General features: G+C 40.2%; 1 protein-coding gene across 2 annotated transcripts in view; it reads right to left on the bottom strand.

Moving 5' to 3' along the window:
* Nucleotides 1-480: 480 nt before the first annotated feature.
* ndrg2 (NDRG family member 2) overlaps nt 481-21,420 on the bottom strand; it is a 52,956-nt gene continuing 32,016 nt past the window's right edge. For both annotated transcript variants that reach the window (XM_039821296.1, XM_039821297.1), the window contains exons 2-16: nt 11,129-11,211; nt 8,754-8,795; nt 7,712-7,817; nt 7,459-7,579; nt 6,740-6,802; nt 6,390-6,450; nt 5,898-5,984; nt 5,582-5,638; nt 5,294-5,397; nt 5,163-5,201; nt 5,007-5,058; nt 4,300-4,347; nt 4,167-4,202; nt 3,640-3,691; nt 481-3,485 (exon numbers count right to left, since the gene is read on the bottom strand). In XM_039821296.1, the coding sequence (XP_039677230.1) occupies nt 3,322-3,485; nt 3,640-3,691; nt 4,167-4,202; nt 4,300-4,347; nt 5,007-5,058; nt 5,163-5,201; nt 5,294-5,397; nt 5,582-5,638; nt 5,898-5,984; nt 6,390-6,450; nt 6,740-6,802; nt 7,459-7,579; nt 7,712-7,817; nt 8,754-8,795; nt 11,129-11,211 (1,115 nt within the window). In that variant the 3' untranslated portion in view covers nt 481-3,321. The remainder of the gene's footprint in view (nt 3,486-3,639; nt 3,692-4,166; nt 4,203-4,299; nt 4,348-5,006; nt 5,059-5,162; nt 5,202-5,293; nt 5,398-5,581; nt 5,639-5,897; nt 5,985-6,389; nt 6,451-6,739; nt 6,803-7,458; nt 7,580-7,711; nt 7,818-8,753; nt 8,796-11,128; nt 11,212-21,420) is intronic.

Below are 21,420 nucleotides of genomic sequence, written 5' to 3'. Positions count from 1 at the left end.
TGTGTGGACGAATGGCAAATTGTTGGAAAAACACAAAACTGTCAGGAGTAATATATATATATATATATATATATATATATATATATATATATGTATATATATATATATATATGTATGTATATATATATATATATATGTATGTATATATATATATATATATATATTGTTTTTTTTTTACTTCAAAAGGCACACAGGTGTTTTTTACATGTGGTACTTGATTACAACCAAACATCCAAGATGGCGTGTAATTTCTTTCTCGCTTTTCTGCTGCTCTGCACTGCTGCCGCTAGTGACCAGAAGCTAAATTGAAACTGTCTGAAACCAATACAAAGAGGACAATTTTTTGTGTCAATCCTTTTAATATAAATACTGTGGGGTAATTTGGATGTCTTTATTAGCAACAAAAGCAACACAATTTACAACATACAATGTTTTCTTCACATCAACCCCTTTTGAGAAAGCAAGACAGGAAACAGGATATTCCTCTTAAGCTTTTATTAATATTTAAGTTTGCTTTTTAAGGATGTTCATTGTGTTACACAGAGAAATTAGCCACACAAGTAAAATTGATTGCACTCTCTTTACCTTTAATCTTTTTTTATTGTTACATGTTCTCCCTTATCAGCGCTAATGCTATAAAAGTTACACAAGAACTATCACACTGTTAACTAACTTGTGAGCACATCGGGACAGTAAACTAACACTTCACAGAGATTTAAAAGAAATCTCAAAACATAGAGGGGGAAGAAACATGTGATCAAAGTAAAAGTTAAGAGACAAAAAAAAAGACAAAATGGACAAGCATTTACAATCACACAGCCCTGCTCAACTCTCCACAAGTACCACTCCTTTTCCTTATTTGGCAATTTTATTTTCTGGGCTCCACGCATTATCCCTTATTTGGTAGACATTCCCATGCCCGACTGTTGAGTTTCAATTGAAGTCTGGGAGGAGAATTTACATTCTACATGTCAGCACTTTGGACAGCAACAAAAGTGCCTACAACATGGCGGCATCCTGGTGTGACGTCACATTTTGCATTAACACCCTATAGCACAAAACATCCTGATATCAAGATTTGTGTTTGCCTTATTAAAAGCAGCAGTTGTTAGCGTTTAAAAGGATGGATGTGATGGGCCAGAGGGGAGTGACTTAAAAATAGATTATTATCATCACAACCATCATTAATATCTCCCAAGCAGGCCTACCCAGTCTGTTCAAAGCTCTAATCTGAGGCCCTCCACTGACTTTCTTATCACTGTCTTCATCATCCATCTCTACATCATCAAACAGGTTTGGGAAAGGAGCACTGGACAGCATGTGAAAGAAACAGGCAACCTCCAACTGACTCATAAAAATGATACTGCTTATTAAAGAAAAATAAATCAGATGCAATGCTGCATCAAAATGTGGGCACACAGCTGGCATTCTTAAAAATGGAGATCAGATTGGATCCTTTTTGAAGTACGGTCAGTCCAATAGCTACATGTCGTAGGGCAGTGGTAAGCTTTGTGATGAGTTTATTTCTTAGTTTTGGCAGTAAGAATGCTTATTGGCTGCAAATCCAGATTGGTTGTTTAAAGGTGCAGATATTGGCTAATACTTTTCAACTATCAAAACAAAAAAAGGCTAAATATTTTGCCTCTTATGGCTGTCCCAAAGTGTGTTGGCAGTGAAGGGGCTGGTACATTGTCATAAGTCACAGGGGATGTTGATGGTCTTAAAACTAAATTACTAAACGTTTCCATAGGACCCTGGCTTTCTTTGCTGCATTAATTGTGCTTTCAGGATACAAGTGCTTTCATACACCTCACATGTCCTTCCTCAGACACACACAAATCGCAACAATCACAACACAATTCTCTTGACCCTGTTGCTTTAATAAAGCTGCTTGCTGCGACAGAGGAGCTTGTGTTCATTTTACCTCACATCGCACAGAAACTCAAGTATGCTAGCTGGGTTTGTTAGGAGGTATCCATGCACGGGCAAGGCTAAGAGACTACAACCCAGATGATAAACACAGTGATCCCTTCTGGCTGTGCCTAACACTGAAATGCAATATCCATACTAGCATTCTAGGTGATGTAATGCACCCTGTTGGGTAGTACACGAGTGTGGATATTAGGACACACAGTGCGAGACTGCCAGCAATATTGGAAGCACTATTTAATGTGCGACTAGTGTTAATGATAGGATGCTAGCTTTCTAAAGCTAACACCCTCAGTCTCACCTATGCTTAACTTTAGACCGCCATTTTTGCTAAACAAAACAGCACACACAGATGCACACACACACACCCAAATCCACACAACTCATTAGCAGAATATAAAAGAATATTATCCAGTCAATATCCACATGGGCTGATCCCAGGCATGCAACTTCCAAGTCCCAAAAAAAAAAGGAAGAAAAAACAAAAGCTTCCTGCCCACCTCCTCAAATCCAATGGAAAAAACAAAACTTATAGACGGGGGCAAATGAAAGAAACAACCAGGCAACATCAAGGAGGAACTAGTCACTATAATGGCTCTCATTGGCTATTACCACACAATGGGTCAACCAATCGGTAGCTTCAGCCATTTGCTGAGGCAGGTTACAAATGAGACAATAAAATCTGATTAAAGAAATTAAAATAACAATAAAAACTAGCTTAAAATGTAGTAGACACACATTGTTATAAGTATCTCTGCTATGTTTTTTTTTTTGTCTATGTTGTTTTAAACTCATTGCGTAATAAAGAGAAAAGGTGTTACTGTTTTTTTCTATTACATTATCATCATCATTAGCTTCAACATCATTATCAACAACATAATCATCTGCATCAACAACAATAACGCGTTCAGAATTATTACTATTGGTTAACGCAAGGTCTGCAGTCTCTATAGGGCCTCCTTATCTAAATTAAAGGGCTCTATTTGCTGACGGAGGCTCCGATAGAGGGGAGGGAGAGAGGAACGGTGGCCATTCTTTCCCCACCTGCCCCCTTTTTTTATTAATCTCTTGCTTATATGTCTTATATTCATTGTAGAACAGCCCAATCCACTCTTTTTCAGCTGGAAGGGGGATGTGAGGAGCAGGGCTGTTACAAAATAAGGAAGGTTTCTATTTTCCTATGAAATCACTCTTTTTCTCTCCCTCCCTCCCTCTCCCTATCTCTAGTCCTATTCTGCTCTTGTGGGGAATGACGGGAGTTGTTTAGTGACAAATAAGTAACCCATTCGTCTTGTTCCTAGATTATCGTCAAACTTCATCTTTCCCTTTCTTTCGCCTTCGCCCTCTTCTCTTTCTCACTCTCACTCACTTTCTCTCGCTATCATTTTTCATTCAGCAAGACACCTCCATCGTTTGGGAGGGGCTGGGTGGCATCTGGCCGCCCTGCGAGCCCTGGGACAGGGTGCGGGAGCGAGAGCGGGACCCGTCCATGGAGTAGGAGGAGGAGAGGGAGGTGGTGCGGGAGCGGGACAGGCGGGTCATGCAAGATGAAGCCACTGTGGAGAGAAATGGAGACAAAAATTTGCTTTACTAATTAGAAATCCATGGAAAGACTACGTAACATCTAAAAGATAAAGCTGGCATCATTCTATATCTTTTTCTTATTGCTGACAAACCCAATGAAAAGACAAGAGAAGTAACAGATCTTACTGTAGCCCATTCCCTGGATGAAATACTTGAAAGCCTCAGTCAGTTTAGCAGGCTGCAGACACAAAGAAAAGAAAGTGTTTATTCAGTACAATCACTAATTATTACCTGAACTAGGTAATAATATTGCAATTTGGCGACAACACATGGCAGCCAAGGGTAACAGTTTTCATTTAAAAAAGGACCACAAAACCCAGATTCCTACCCTTTCTGAGTGGTTTGTTTTCTTTCTTTGGGATAAGGGAACTGGCGATATTACTTCAATAGCAGTTTGAGATTTCATTCTTGGTGCGCTGCTTCTGTTTCAGATCATGTCTTGTATTTCTGTCCTTTGTTTCAATGCACCAATTCATGTGTACGAAAAGGAATTCATGCAAAAATGGTGCATAAGTTAGAGTGATGGCATGTTTTTTCTCTGTTGAAGGCCCACCTTGTGATGGCTGATTGATGTATGTTTAAAAAACACAACCTTGTTTGTTGCAGCTTTAACATCAGTTTTAATCAATAAGAGGCTGTTAGTTTGTTGTTACCTGGGTCAGCTGAGGAAGACCACCAGCATCAGCCATCTTTGGAGGATGGAGAGAAGAAATGTGTAAGAGTGAATGACAGAATAAAGTGTAACAAAGAGAGAACATTAAAGACTTTAAAGGTCATTTACTGTACCTTCAGGAATGAGGTTGTTGTTGGGTCCATTTTGCTGTTGCAGTCCACCTAGTGGTTGCAGAAGGAAAAACAGTAAACTGTACAGTACACAGATCACCCATTTCTAGCACTTAAAGCTACATTGCGTAGTTTCTGTCTCCCCCATGAGGAATTCTAAGTAATGACAACAAAACTGTTGACGCGTCCACATGATACAAGCCTCCCGGCCCCCCCCCCTCCCCCCGCTCGTCACGCAGTTGCAAGTAGCCAAGGAGGACACAGAGGCTTAAAAAAACATGATGGACTCTTCAGAAGAGGTCATTATCTTCACTTTCTGTGCGCGAAAGTCGACGGACGACACAATCTTCTGAACATAGCCATACTGAGAAATACAGAGAGAGTTGTGTGGAGCTGATAGTCTAAGCTTTGTAGTAACTCATTTGGCAATGGCTTGAATGTAACGGACGTTCATTACTATCAAAAAGTTATGCACTAAATCTTTAAGGTAATTGTAATGCATTGCTCCTGGGTTGACCCACGTGATCTCTGAATTGTCATGACCAGGGATATATGGATAGCCATGTAGACTAGCTTGGTTTGAATTTCCAAAAAGAGGGTTGAACCCTGATCAGACAACCCCGGTAGGTGGTGTGAAAGAGGTGATAGTACTAGGCAAACAACTCTTAATGCGTTGATATGAATCAGAACACAGAGCAGCTGAAACTTACAGCAGCGTCCTCATATGGAGCCTGATCGCCCACCACCAACATTACTGGACACCTGAAGTTGACAGAAATAGAAATTTAGAAGGGTGGCATTTAGATTTATACAACAAAATCAAACAAAAAATAAAGTATACAGATGAAAGTTTAGAGGTGATTTACTTGAAGGTGCTGTTGCGGTCAATGTTCAAATCTCTGCGACTGGAGGGAAACGAAAAGACAAGACTTCGTTGGCCGTTGTTCGATGTGGAGTATATTTGTGTTGATGTAATGATGTCTGTGCGTGTGTTTACCTGTTGTAAGTCTTCCAGAAGAGCTCTATGTTGACCAGATTAGACGCTTTGGAGATGCGCTCTCTGTGAGACTGCACAAGTTCTGTGTTTGATGACAGCTCCTCCTGCAAGAAAAGAAGACTTCTTTTTCTAACTGCCACCCCAAAATTATGCGAAACAAGTAACACAAGGTAGGTATTTTCTGCAACTAACTAAAGTTCTTTTTGGAAAGGATGTAGTATTTTGATACAATTATGAAAAATGTTTGCATTTAAAAGAAAAGAAAAAAAGAAATGATTGTCCTTGTACCTGACTGAAAAGGTGGGACAGGATCTGCTCTGTGAGGGAGGACGTCACAGAGATGAGCTAGAGAGGGACAGCAGGAGAAATCAATAGGGTCGTTCATCATTTAGTAACTTTAATATGATAAACAACAACATAATCAATACTACTCTGGGGCACGAGCCATGCACGCAGTCACATAATTTCATATCCACCGCTAAACTTAAATTGATGGAGAAGTCACATAAGGACTAACTAGATTAAAATACCACATGTTTCTGTGTACAAGACAATGCAGTCCTGAAAGAAAGAAAAAAAGAAAGACAAAGAAAGAAAAGCCTACCTTCTGTGCAGCCCAGTCTATCCATCCTCGAGTGTTGGGGTCGATGTTGACCAGAACCAGACCTTCCACTGAATCCGGGTTTGCGAGCTGATGGGAGAAAGGAAGCAACAGATGGGAGACAGATGGTGAGATCATGGGAAGAGAATCATCAAGACAGAATGTTTTTGGATGACTTCTGTGGACCAAATTATAGACAGAAATGAACATGAAAAACACTGTTTAGTAAAATCCGTTAAAAACACTTACAGCACAAAGGAGCTATACTATTATCACCTTATTTTGCATTCTATTCACTTGAGGTTTTTGCTCAGGACAGGATTTGTTTTTATTTGCTCATGACTGGAATGTTCCGTCATTGATTGATTAATTCTCCATTTCTATGCATTTCACAAATCTAAAAGTCACTGTTAGTGTTACTGCCGTGTTTCACTGCTAGTATTATTAGCTGCTGTCAGAACACGCGGGCTAAAAACAACAAAAAATGACACTCACTGCGAACTTGGAGAGGACGTAGGCTCCCACTCCCACACCCACTCCGATTACAGTACGGAAGCTGACAGAGGGACAAAACTAGTTAATAACAGAACATATGTACATATATATTCAACCATACAGTACATATAGCACTTGCATATTTTAAGCAAAATTATATTTAAAAAATTTTCAGAGACAGGGCTGCTTTGGGTACAGCAATTACGTGTGGAGCTGCATGGAGAGGTAAGAAGTATATAATATGACTTACACAACAAGAAGAATCAGTTAAAATCCATGCACCTTCAGTGCGCGTGAGCCAAATGACATTCTGCTTCTTCTTAACGTCAAAATAAATACCGTTAACTCACTTGAAAAACTGCAGGACGGCAGGGATCATCTCTGCTATGGTGTCCATGGAGGGATACTGGTAACTAGAACAGGAAACACAACCAATCTCAGTCTAACGAACCATCATAATATAAAAACACAAACATCTCATTTTTTATTGTTAGTGCAAAAAGTAAGGCTAACTGGCTGTCTGCCCAAACATTGTAATTATTGGAAATGACTCAACTTACATGATGACGAAAGATTTTACTTTTTCTATTTCATCTTAAACACTATACAGTGGCTGACACTTTTATCCACAGGGATTTAAAAATGAGATCAAAAAGGGAATAAACTTCAGTTTCTAGAATCATCAGCAAGAGTCAAGGGTCACAGCCGAGATGCCGAGACTATACAAGAACCGAAATCCTCCTGAGCCCGTGAAATAATCACGCAAGGGAAGAGAAATTATAGAGAAGTGCAGGTAAAAGAAATAAGAAGTGCGCAAAGAGAGAGAGAGAAAAGGACGGATTTTCTTTAAACCTCTGACAAGAGTGTATTAGAGACTGCAGAGGATGAGAGATGTGAGAGATGGTAGGAGAAGTATTTTTGGAAGAGATTAGGTTTAAGCCTGCCACAGAAGATTTTTTCTGTTTCTAAGAAATTTACTTAAAAAAAAAAAGAGAAAGAAGCAAAGTTACTGCAGGACGATGAGGGTAAACCAGCATGTCAGTACACATACAACTAATTATTGTCGTACCCTGCGGGGTAGACAGCAGCCCCCTCCTCCTGCCCCGGAGCATCGACATGAATCAGGGTGAAGTTCTTGACAATCTCCTGCATCTCCTCGAACCTGAACAGAGGGGAGAAGCAGCTCTTACCTGCCAGAGAGGGAAAAAAAGAGGAATCAATCCAAAAAAAGGGGCGGGGGGGCACGACCAAGAAACCTGAGAGCTGAGAGAGCTGAGAAACCTAAAAAAAAGGCTGAGAGAGAGAGAGACAGAGCTACTCACTGTCCAGACCCACATCATGGAAGGTGAGGATAGCAGGCCTGCGGGTGGTCCGTGTGCCGTGAAGGGTCACATGCAGAACACCGTGTGGGGTCTCAATACTGTGCTCCTGGAGAGAGCCAGAGAAAACAACCCCTTCTAACCTCCGTTTTTCACTGGGCACGTCTCTGCTGCGTTCCGGTTTTGTTCCGTCCTCCGCCACGCGCCATACCACACCGCGAGCGTCTCAGAAGCGGAGCGTCTTGCCTGCCCGACTCGCAGATTTTATTGTCTCTACAAGTACTTTACAGAACAATCACGTGTTTATTAAGCTAGTATCTACCTTCCATTCCAGGCACTCGTGTGATTAAACTCCATGCCTTCTCTTTTCTGTGATGTCTATTATGTTGTTCCACCTCCAAGATTAATCTCTCGTCGTCCGTGGTGTTGTAGAGGAGAGGTGTACAATATTGGGGGGTGTCTTGAACCGACCGGATACTCTCGCTATTTCCCTTGCTACCCGGCTGTCCAAACTGCCCGCGTGAAAATAGACCTGTTGCGTATCTTAAGCGAAGCCGAGAGCCGCGTCACGCACCCCTTTGGGACGCGCCGTGGCGCAGCTGGTGGAATATCAAGCATTTACTTGAATTGCTCGCGGGGCCCACTGGAACGCAGCACAGATGTGACCGGTGAGAAATGGGGGTTAGTGTGATATTGACATTTCTGTAGTGAGCTTGCATCAAACTAAAATCTCCGAAGATTTATATTCCTTGTTCATTTTTATTCCAAAACAACATCTACACTTTAAGGACTCTTTCATTCATTGTCCAAAATGTAACTATCTTATCCGACTGTTATACAATCGGATAAGATAGTTAAATTTTTTGTAAATGTGTGACTTCCTTTGTAAAGAATGTTCTATTTAAGTAATCCAAGTTGTTCTTCATTCCTGCCTGGGCCAATTGTTCCATTATGATTTTACTATATATTGTGTTTGTACTCCATACCATACAACCCATGACCTCTTCAGTCAAGCAATGTGAAATCTGAAAATAAACAGTCTTACCTGTCCTTGGTCCAGGAGTATCCGAGCAGCCAGTTCAGCATCCTGTGAGAAATGAAGGAATGAAGTCTTGTTAGAACAACGTGTGATTAAAAAAATCTGTTTACTATAACGTCAGAAAATGACAAGCAGCAACCCCTTAGATTTGTGAACGTGAAACTATGAAATGTTTGGCATTTGTGCTTGAAAAATGATGACTAATCAAATTATTTTTGTCTTTTTATTGTGTATACTGTAAATAAACAAAAAAAAGCATATATGGGAGACAATTCTCAGCTTTTTGTTCGGTTTATAGTCCTTTTATGTTAAACGAGGTCTTGCTCCCTAACTAACACCCAAACAGGGAAGAGGGGTGGCATCACACTCCCGATAAAGCAGTAGAGAACCTCTTCATTGGAGCAGGTGGTAAGGCAAGGCAAGGCAGCTCTATTTGTATAGCACATTTCAGCAACAGGGCAATTCAAAGTGCTTTACATAAAACATTAAAGAGCAGTTAAAAACGATAACAAAATTAAAAACAGATAAAATACGAGAATAAAAGTTACACTGCAGTATAAGAAATTAACAATTGTTAAAGAAAGGCAGCATCAAAAAGAAAGGTCTTCAGCCTTGATCTTGGTAGCAGAGTACCAGGGATTATATGGAAGAAGTCTGTCAGTGGGAGGCTTTAAATGGGATGTTCATTTGCAACCTTGGATCCATTTTACCCGCTAATAAATGACTAACATCACAAGCTCTTAGGAAATTAGCAGTCTGAGAAGTTGAAGTGCTGATGGGCGTCCCGGACGTTTGGTGAATAGACAAAAGGCACATGGCTGCATTATAAAAGGTCACTAGTTTAATCAATATAAAGCATATTCTTGATCACAGAGCTTATATGAGGGTGGAGGCGGATTTCGCAGTGACCGATGGAGGTGCGGATATAACCCAGAACCTCCCAGTCTTCATTTCCTCCTCTGAATCACCCGTCACACCCCCATGGGTCATGATGTATGATGATAGCTAGCCTATATCCTTGACATTCCACTTCCGGGATTACACCAGTGCCGCAGGAAATTCCGCCAGATGCATGTATTTTCGCCGACTCCGGTGGATTCATGAGGACTATGGTTAACTGCTCCTCAGATCTCTGCAGGGTAAATCCAGACAGCTACTGTAGCTAGACTATCCTTCAAATCTGAGTTTTCCCTCGCACAACTCTTGACGATTGTGATTGGTTTAAAGAAATGCCAATAAACCTAGAGCACGTTTTCCTCCCATCCCGGAATGCTGTGTGGACTAGCCCGACCCTCCTCTGCTCCGCAGCGTGTGGATGGTCTGGCAAAGCGAGACTATGATGTAGCTGATGCTACAGCGAGAGTAATGACTGTCACAGATTCATCGCTAAACAAGCTCCAGCAAATAGCATCCTAAATACTCACTAGAAAAAAAAAAGTGTATTAATCCACGGCTGAAAATAGTACTCCACAAATGCACTTTTTACTCCTGTATGTAAACTATTTGTGAGCAGTTATTAAATATTTACACTCTCAGCAGGAACTAGTGGACTTGTGGTTGAGTGCCACAGAAAAGGTAGGGAAGTTGGAAATTGAGAGACCGACTAACATATGTTTCCTGTTTTTAGTCTTTTCAACAGATTTGTTGACAATAAGGAAAATTCAGAACACTAGCCTAAAATGTTAGATATTCTTTCTTTTAAAAGTGTGTTTTTGTTTTGGTAGATTCACCATATTCTTCCGAGACAAAAGGTTTTAAAAAACAACATAATAGTACTTTTGAGTTAAAGGAATATAGTATAACCGATTAATAACTGGATGTCCTTTGTAAATCTGTTTTGTTTGAGTGTTGTATTTCCCCGTTTGTCCACCAGGTGTCAGCAGTGACAGTGAGAGACAAACACACAACAACATCAGCGCAGCAGAGCAGAGGAGCTGCTCTCGCTCCCTCGGGGCTTTGACGTCAATCCAGAGCCATCGCTGCAGCTGTGCACAAACACACACACAGCCATGCACACATCTGTTTTGAAACACATGCTGTCACATGGAGGCTTTGCTCAGACTCAAAAGCTCAAACTCACATTCATGCACAGCATGGACACACTCATACACAAACCAACCTTTGTTTTTTTGTCTCCTGGGACGCACGCACGAACACACGCATGCACGACGCGCACGCGCATGCACGCTTGCACGCACGCACCCCTGTGGTTTCAGATTATGAACACACTGACTGCTCATGTGTGTTTCCCCATGCCTGGATAACATTAGAGTCAGCCCATACAGTATGTGTTTTTGCATGCAGCCTGTGTGTAAAATATGTGTGTGCACATATTTTTGTATGTATGTATGTATGTATGCGTGTGAGACATCATCTCTGACCTTGGCCTCAGCCTGACCGGTGAGTAAAGGCTTCTCCTCCGTGATGGCGATCTCCTGCATTTCTGTTGTCATGGTGTCACCTCCTGTACAGGTAAAAGAGACCAGAGTATGACAATCTGTAGCTTCTGTTCACTGCACCGTGACAATGAATACATCTTATTCCTACTCACATTAACCTCTCACACTGCGATGTGTGAACACACACACACACACACACACACACACACACACACACACACACACACACACACACACACACACACACACACACACACACACACACACACACACACACACACACACACACACACACACACACACAGTGATTAAACACTGTACACTTTCCTCTGGGACTTTGCTTGTGCTGTGGGACCTTACGAAGTTAATTAGTAATTAGTGCCGGAAGAGATGAGCAGAAAAGAATTGTGGGGCAGAAAAAGAAAGAGTTAGAGTAGAAGAGGAGGGGTGGATCAGCATGGACACATTTTGGGATGGAAGACTGGTGTGATGACACGCGGAAAGAGAAATAAAAGCATAAAGAGATGAAGGTGGGTGATGAAACATTGTGACACAGAAAAGAGACGTGGATGTGACAAATGAGAACCACCTGAAGGGAGAACTGACTGTGACAAACAAGTGGCTGATAAGGAAGTGAAAGAAAAAACCCTTTGTATTGCATTACTTTTATCGGAGGAAGGTTAGTTGAGCATGTCCCTTATTTTCACACCTTTACAGCCACAGTGAGTGCACTGGAGGAGCTCCAATTTAAATGCTGCGCCCGAGGGCATCACAAAAGGTAGTTGTTGACAGACGTAAATTTAAGTTAATTTCATTGACATTTCCACAATTGATCTGTCAGTCTGGGATATCAAACTGAAGTTTTACAAATTACAACTGCAGACATGCCGCTCTTTACACATTTACAAGCGCAGCTCCATCTCGATTGCTTCTGCTGCAGGATTAATGAATGACTGCTATGGCCACGGTGGCCACATTATTAGCGTAACTTCACACCAACTGTATTATGCATTTGTCAGTCATACTGACATTTATCAATTCACAGATTCTCCCTCTGCAATTATATTAGACACAAATGGATAGATGACATGTAAGCTTAGCTAACTGTAAGCTAGATAACCACTAACTTGTTGTGTAATTTCAGAAGTCCTCTAAGGCTATAAGGGAATATTAAATGTAAGCAAGCTAGAGGTTGTTATTGTGACATTTAAAGCTGAAATATGGGACCTTCTGACATCACTTGTTGTGTTGTGTGCGAGTGCGTACACGAGAGTCATGCTCTCATAAACCGTTGACGGTTTTCTATCTGCAGACTTGGCATTACATCAGGCGAGTTGGTGTGTGTGTGGTGTTTACGTGCATGTGTGCACTTATCAGAAAATGAACAGCTGCCCCGGGGGGCCTGTGTCTATCTGGGTCTCAAACTGAAATGATTAGTCACCAAAGCAACCCCCACCACACACACACACGCATGCATGCACGCAAATGCCCAAAATAATGCGATTCCAACTTTTACACGTGTCAATAATTTCTGGTTTGTTTTGTTTTTTGTCTTAATAGTCTTTGTATTAATAAACTGAATACATGTTCTTGTCTTGGAAACATTTTATAGACCAAATGAAAATAATCTTTAGTTGCAGTCCTAGGAACTACATAAACCTCTAAAATACTTTGACAAAGCAAAGTTTGACACTTCAGAATTGGCAAAAAAAGACAAATACTAAATATTTTAAGTCTGACTGTTGTCTCTTCCTCAACACCCCCCCTTCCCCTGTCACGTTGGTGGCTCCTCTGCAGTTAATATGCCTTCAGCATCTAACACATGCATCAATGCAAATGCAGGGTGCAAGCACCAACACACTGGATACTCATTATTAAATTAGTGGTGACTGTAAAGAATGACAGAGGATTAAGAGCATTTAGATCCAAATGGCTGGCATTTCTTAAGCACACTTTAGTATGCCATGATGCAATTATGCTCTGATATTGCTTGCTATATAATGTATGCAAATTTATGTTAGGTAGATAAGCCTTAATAAACAGCACATTAAATAGTAACTACCGTTTTTTTCAACCTGTTTTTTCCTATGTTTTTGTGTCTAAGTGACTGATAGGAATAACAATCTTTGACATTGGTCCAGTATTAAGCGAGATCGCTGCAGTCGGCAGCGGCGAAACAAGCTACAATGTAAGTTAATAGGGCAATTGTCTAGCTTGTATTTACCTTCACAAAAGTGCTCGTTTTGTCGCTGACAGGCTCAGATTAATATTCTAAGTGTCTGACAACATTATGGAAAGGATCGCTACAGAGACAGACCTTTAAAACCTATTTGAGACATTTCTGTTTAACCAGAAACAGCTCTGAAGTTGCTAGCGCAAAACCCACCAGACTCCATTTAAAAAAGCAATACTTTAAGCATGTATAGAGCCAACATATTTTCACATGTAAATCGGTAAAATATGTGTTTATTTCAACCAAAACTATAGTTGTGATGGATGGAAAAGTGGAAAGACTACCCAAAACAGCTTTTCATAGTTTTATTTTGTTTCTGTCGACTTTGAATGAAGTGTATTTTATTTATTTTAAAATTACTGTTTATTTACTGAGTCTGGTGGGCTTAGCGAACTAAATTTCGCAGATGTTTTTATGTTTTAAAAAAGGATCTTACTCTTTAACAGAAAGGCCGATCTCCTGAGAAATCCTTTCCATAACGTTGTCAGACACTTTGAATATAAATCTGAGCCTGTTGGCGGCAAAACGAGCACTTTTGTGAAGGACAATACAAGCTAGACAATTGCCCTATTAACTGACTGCAGCGATCTTGCTTAATACTGGACCAATTTCAAAGACTGTTGTTCCCATCAGTCACTTAGACACAAAAAACTAGGAAAATAGGGTCCAGGTTGAAAAAAAAGGTAGTTAACCTTTAAATTGTCTCTAAACAATCTGAATTTTTTTTTTTGCTTTCCCACTGGTTGTCAAGCTCAGAAGCAACAATAACACATCTGGAGCTGGTAGGACTTCAGTATCTTACTCAGAGACACTTCAGTGGGCTGGGCAGCTGCTTGCTGACACGTAGCCTTGAACCAGGCCATTCAGTCTCTCTCGGATACTGTAGATTGCTGTTCCACAGCCCATCCCCCACTATTTTTATAGGTCTCTGGCATGTCCTGACATGGCTGCAGAGTAAAGTGGTTTACATGCTCCTCGGTGTATATTAATAGGTGCCTGGTATGACACCATTTGGATGTTTGGAGGGGGAAGTTATGCTGCAACAGGATCTCTGTAGCGTTTCTGTGTAAAGCATGTGATTCACTAGGAATCCACAAAATGAAATGCTGTTAAAAAGGGACTCTCAGCTTTTAATAAGAAAATCATAATAAAAAAAGTTTAATAAAAACGAACTAATATTCAAAGCACAAAAAACAAAACAATAAACAAATTAAAAAAGTCAGTGTTGTGTCTTGAAAATGTCAGAAAACAGCAAGAGTTGTTATTGCAAACTTCTTAGAAAACAGTTAGCATTCATTTGGAGTCTTGTGTCTAGCCACCCTACGAACATAAGTCCAATATTTATCCTCCTATAAGCTTGTTTTGGTCTCCACAACTCCTGATAGGAATATTTGTCAATGCTCCCCTATGTTTTGTAGCTAGTTGCTAACTTTGTCTATCTACCATCTGATAACGTGTTGAGCAGAACTGCAGTCGGGTGATAGTTATCTGCGGGTTAGTCGCTACAAGCTTAAACGACAGAAACAGAACACAGAATATGTATTACATCTCCATGACAACTGAGGAAACTCCATCCCCAGATGAAGTCCATGAGATGAGATGGTTGAAAGTGGAAAAAAAAGTAGAAAGTGGAACTTAAGTTTTTTTTGTCATGCTTAATGCATAGAATATGGTTCATAAAAAGTAGAGCTTGAGTTATTGCATGAAAATGGAAAACTATATACCTTGTTAACTGTATAGACTTTAATAAAGCGTTGTGAGAGCACTAGGATAATTTATTCAATACTATAGACATGAACCCAACTGAATATCGATGTAACATCACAGTGTGGTCATTGATATGAGCAGCTATATTATGTGCTGCCAAAGCCTGCCAACAGACAAGGTGGTAGAAAAAGGCAGTCACAGCATCGATACAAATCTCGCCCATTATACTTAATCTGCTCTCTCTCCCTTACATACACTCTCTCCTCTGCATAGTTTTCTGATGCTGCCACATTTTAAATCGGCCTAACTCGCTCCATCATCCATCTTTATTTATCTCTGCCTCCGCCTCTCTCGGAGTCTGTGTGTTTTAGAGCGTGTAATAACTGCTAAACTGCACAGGAGGCATCGTCTGTCACCATGGAGAGAGAAACAGAGAGATGGAGAAAAAAAAGCTGATTTGCATAAAGAGCAAGAAGGGAAGAAGACTGGGGAAAAAAAACAGGGAAAAGAATGTGTTGCTGGCTGAGAAAAGGACTAAAACACTAATTTGCCTCTACTCTTTTTCCACAGTTAAGCTGTCAGAAAACAGTTGTTCGGCTCGTCTGTTGTACCAAAAAGGTTCCACAGATATCAGGCTGTGTCGGATTATTGCTCCAGCTAAATCAATCCAAGCTTGTTTTATGCACATTCATAATCATGCAGAGCTATGGCATTTCAGTCGCTGTTAGCAGGCCATCTCATCCAAACACAATCCGTTTTCTTTAATGCATCCTGTCATTCATTTGAGCTACGTAAGCGTGCGAGCTGCAGGTCTGGTGATGTTACAGTGAAAAGCCAGAGCGATAAACATACTGTAGAAAGTTGAGGTTGTGGTTATGTGGTGAAGGTGAATTTTGAAAGCCAGTGTTTACTGTACACCCCATACGGCACCCTACACCAACAGTTTATGAATTGTAACTAATGGTTTTTGATAGTTAATGACTCATTTATTAATGCTTTATAGACGAGTAACCGACCAGTAATGAGGAAAACTTATAGTAAAACCTATAAATTGTGCCTTGTAGCCTGGAAAAAAAAAAAAGGTACTAAACTTGTATTAGTAATAATGATAATAATAAATTGTTACATACGTACATACACAACATAAAATATAAGACACAAAAGTATTTCACTATGAAAAAAAGAAAAAGCAAGAATAAGCAAAATAAATAAATACATCTTGTCCGAAAAAGTAGGAGGAAGAAATTTTTTTTTTTCGGTTCCTACCCTTTTTGAAATGTCCATACCTTTTAGGGCTGCTCCCTCTTAGTCGATTAGTCGACTAATCAGTCGTTTTGGTCTTAGTCAACTTATATTTCTTTAGTCAATTAGTCACGTTTTATGCTTTTTTTCATGCTGAATGACTTATTTCCAAGAAACGTACGAGCACATCTCTGGTAAACACAAGAATTAAAATGGTGCTTTTGCATGACTCTTTGCGGAGAAACCCAGATTTAGAGATCTGTCGATTAAATCAACTAATTGATTGGTCGATACAATTGAATGAGTGTTAGTTGACTAAGAATTTCTTCAATTGAGCAGCCCTAATACCTTTACATCTTTAATTACAAAAATAACCCTTATCAAAGTGTTTTCAATCGATCGTTTATCAATATACAACCATACAACCCTATAACAGAAAACATCTACGTTACATCTAAGTTACTATTCCATCATTTCCTTAATTCAATAATTTATTTATGTACCATCCTTAAGCTACTGTCCATCCAGTATATTTATCAACAATTTTAATTCTAAATAGATCACAACAAAACTGAAGCTCGGCTACTGAGCTCATTCTGTACTGCAAATATATGTAAACCTATAGCTGCAGACAGACGACACTCCCTGCACATACCAAACTGCTACCCATATGCCAAAAATACCAAAGATACCAGTTGGAGCACAACCCCTACTTAAAACCATAAGTAATATTGCAACATAAGAACATATCCTCTAAAAAAGGAGGAAGCGTGGTCATCTTTATTAAGAAATGTTTTTTCTGTTACTATAGTTAGTAGGGGTGTGCAAAAAAATGGATTCACATTCGAATCGCGATTCAAGCTCTACCAATTCAAAATCAATTCATAGAATTCAAAAAAATCTATTCGTATTTTTCAATAAATATATATATATATACAGGGTAGGTTTATTAACCATGTTAGGAAGACAATAACACTTTTTTTTTCTCAAAACATGGCATTTCCTTTTGTCGACGATCCCGTTGATGAAAAAGGTATATTACTTCGCAGGGAGTTAAACATACGTCGGGAGATGATATTGAGGCCCCGACTATAGATTTTTTCATTATTTTCATTCCCAGATACTAGCCTACCTATTTGAGCGGTATCGTTTTTCTTCCCAGTCTATCAGTTATGTAGCCTACATAACCTTATCCGTCCTCATATCACTAACGTCACCCATCGTGGACATGCTCTACATCCCAGCACATTCTTTGTGTCGCATTACGTCTTTTTGCAAACAGCAGTTTTCTTTACAACATTGGTGATGCGGAGCATATTAGTGAAGCCACTGTAGCAAAGCGCCGTCAGAAGAATGTTACTTGCTCTGAAACGTTTTTGAAGTGTTCCCTGGACACAAACCAGTAAGAGCCATTACAAAGGAGTTCCACAGTATTGCAGGTGAATGATGTAAACCCTTTGAAATGAAAGATTATGAATTATAATTATGTTAATGATGGTGCTGCAGCCTCAGAATGGGATAAGTAGGTGTAGTACTTTTTCGCCTGCAGGATTGCACCTAAATTAAATAGATTATAGGTTCAATACCATTTCACCAGTAATAGTATACTTATGATTATATATGATATTAATACGCATTTACTCTAGCAGCAATTTTCACCCACGCAAATTCTCTTTTACAGCAGCCGCTGTGTTGCTTTTTTAAACGAAATACATGTTCAAACTCGCTGTATGTGTGCATGAGTATTGCCGCCGACCAGTTTGTTTGTGGTTGTGACCATGGTGAATCGTAGGATCATGGCTCCATTCATGCTGCCTGAGTGAACCCATTCTGAGTTGATTGAACCAACTCATATCAGCTGTTCTGGAACCGAAAACTCAGAGTTTCCCATCTTAGGGTAAATCAACTCAGAGATCAGGGTTAGACCAGAGCCTGTCTATGGAGAGCCTGTTCACTCCCTATCTCACTCCCTATTAAGCCCCATTGTACCAACCCGGAATTTTCCCGAGAGTGGAAGTTCTCCCCTTATTAGACATTCTCTGGTTAGACTCAGAGTTTGTCAAACCTCCTTCCTGGAACGGGCCCCAGATGTTTTAAAATATTTGTGTAATGATTTAAACCTTACGCAGCTAATCTCTGCTCATACAAGGCCTGATCCAGGTAACCTTAAAATAAGCCACCTTATTAGATCTTATTTTAACAAATAGGTCACATAAATGTAAATTTAGTGGGGTTCTTTCGCTTGATTTTAATGATCATTTAGTGATATATATATATATATATATATATATATATATATATATATATATATATATATATATAAGATTTTATCCACATTGCCAATTTCCCCTATAGCTCTAGTGATCTGGTTTAACTGTCAGCACATTTCATCATTTTCCCTCCCTGCTGCTTTGGTATGTAACATACCAGAATACACGTTCCAGAAGAGCCAGGCTGTTCAAAGCTGAATCTGCTGCTATGGGGGACGAAGTCTGCCAACAGCAATGCATTTCTATTTCTATACGAGATAGTCCAGCACTGCAAGAGAAATAAGCATCTTTAACTTGTGCCAGCAGACTCTGTTGCCAGCAAAGTTTGATGATCAGAGTTTGTATTCCTGCCATCAGAGAGAAACATTTGTTTCATTTTAATCTTTTACAGTAAAACAACTCTCACAGACAGAAAAGACAGTCGTTCGTACAGCTGATATAACAAGCCGCCGTCAAACAGAAGAACTTTCTCTCCCTCCGTCTTCATCTCTCCCTTTTTATTTTAATCTCTTTCTCAGAGCTCTGCACTCGTCCCTGTCTCCCTCCATCCTTCCTTTGTCACGCTGCTGACTTTTCATTCCGGTGTCTCTCTCTCTCTCCATTTCTGCCAGTCATTGCTCCTCATTCTCTGTCTCACTGCAGGTCTTTGTCTCATTCCTGCCATCCTCTTTCTGTCTAACCCTCTTTCTTTCACTTCACCAAACAAGCAATTGAAAAGGATAAATGGGCAAACAGTTCTGCTGGCAAACTCTTTCATTTCCTCTCTCTCTCTCTCTCTCTCTCTCTCTCTCTCTCTTTGCTGCCACCAGTGTTTGCAGCTCTGAACAAAGCTGTGCACCCAGACACTCAGATACACATACCCAGACACATCAACAGTGCGCTAAAGTAGGGCAATGAGTATTAAGGTGAACTATATTGAGAATGTAGGCTGAAGGCTGAAACGCTGAAAGGTTTAGGGGTGTCAAACATATGGCCCGTGGGCCAGAACCGGCCCGTCAAAAGGGTCTAATCAGGCCCACTGGATGACTTTGCAAAGTGTGAACATTCAACCCAGTCTCACTGCAGTTCGTGAAATGGTCACGTAATTTAATCTATTGATTCGTGTACACGGACACGTTTTTCTCGTTTATTTATTAATTTATTAAATTAATGTATTTTAATGGGAAGAATCTTTCGTGATCACAGCACGACTACGGTAGCGAGAAGTATGAAAGGCCAAAAATCTGCATAGCGAGGTTGGTTGGGGTGGTGGATGGGTCAAACAACACAGGACTTTCACCCCAGAGAGCGGGGATCGTTTCTCGCATGTCAGGTTTCCTTTCCCTGTTCTTCTTTTCCTAAATCCAACCCGCGTCCCCCAGAGACCGCGCATCGTTTCCAGCATGTCACGTTTCCTTTCCCCGTTCACCAACCTCCGTGTTCCCATTTCGTACTGACCACCACAAAATAAACAAGAAAAACGTGTCCGTGTACATGAATCAATAGATTAAAAATGACGTGCCCATTTCACAAATTACCGTGAGACCGTGTTTGGAAAATTGCAGAAAAGTAATTCATTCCTATTACAAATGTACCACTTTAATCTCAGAGAATATCTAAGTTTTTTCCCCCCGTAAATTTGAGACTTTAATATTAGAATTTAGAGTTTTTTCTCTGAATGCTACCCCCTCTCTCTCGGGTCTGTAAAATTATTTTTTTTCCTACAATGGCCTTAGAACGCTGTCGTAGCAGAAGCAACATGCGTTTGCCAACATCAAGCTGACAAAAAAACTCTGTGGCAGATAAAGTTTCTGATCTTTCTGGAGTGGTTTACTGGTCTGGCCCACTTGAGCTCAAATTAGGGGTATGTGTCCCATGAACTAAAATTAGTTTGACACCCCTGGTTTAACCTGTGGCTTTCGGGGGATATGCACGACTGCTTCAATATGTGGAGACTTCGATGTCGAGAGGTTTAAGGCTGCACAACATGAGAGGGTGGTGGACTACTCAAAATCTGACATCATTTTCAGTTCAACAGTTGTTTGGGGTTCAGTGGGCTACAGTGTGTGACATGTAGATTTCATGTATATTTCATGGGTTACAATCTGACCCAGGATTACTTTCATCAGCTCTCAGTGGTATTGTGTTTTGAAGACAATATGTGTTATTGTTTCATGAGAAAAACCAGGAGCTCCACTGTGTTCAATAGGTAGTCACGAACTTTTGTTTGTCTGCTGTTTGGTGCTGTAGTGTACAGCTGTTTTTATCATTGCTTTTTTAGGTAAAACAGCTCCCTTCAATAGCTTAAACAAGGTTGTTGAGAGCAGTGAGACTGAACCAAAGTTGTGAATAAATGAACAATAAGAAGCTCAGCATGCATCCAATGCCATCTTTCGATACTTCAAAGTTTTTGATACTTGAGGCAACACATTCCCGTCACAAAGTAATGAGGTTTGATACTTCGCTCCCCTGACTCTCGCTTGCTCTGAAATATTTAATAAAGTAGAAGATACAAAAAGCAATCTTGAGAAAAAAAAAACATTAAAGTTGTGGGGAGTCGGATAAGTTCTTTTCATTTCCAAACTTAAGTCACCGGAGATTTACAGTTTTAACTTTACAATAGGGAAACGTGCAAGCATGCAATCACCTCTGTCACACAACTGTATCACCGTACTGACACACACACACACACACACACACACACACACACACACACACACACACACCTGGGTACCACTACAGAGTGATGTGCAGCTTTGCCTGCGATCTCCATGCTGACAGTTTGCTGAGACTGAACTGTTTGTTTTCCAATTCAGCAATGTGACATGTGGATGCTATGCACA

Source organism: Perca fluviatilis, chromosome 14 (assembly GCF_010015445.1).
Source record: "Perca fluviatilis chromosome 14, GENO_Pfluv_1.0, whole genome shotgun sequence".
In the NCBI taxonomy this organism is placed as follows: Eukaryota; Metazoa; Chordata; class Actinopteri; order Perciformes; family Percidae; genus Perca; species Perca fluviatilis.
This window is presented reverse-complemented; position numbering and strand designations above follow the sequence as displayed.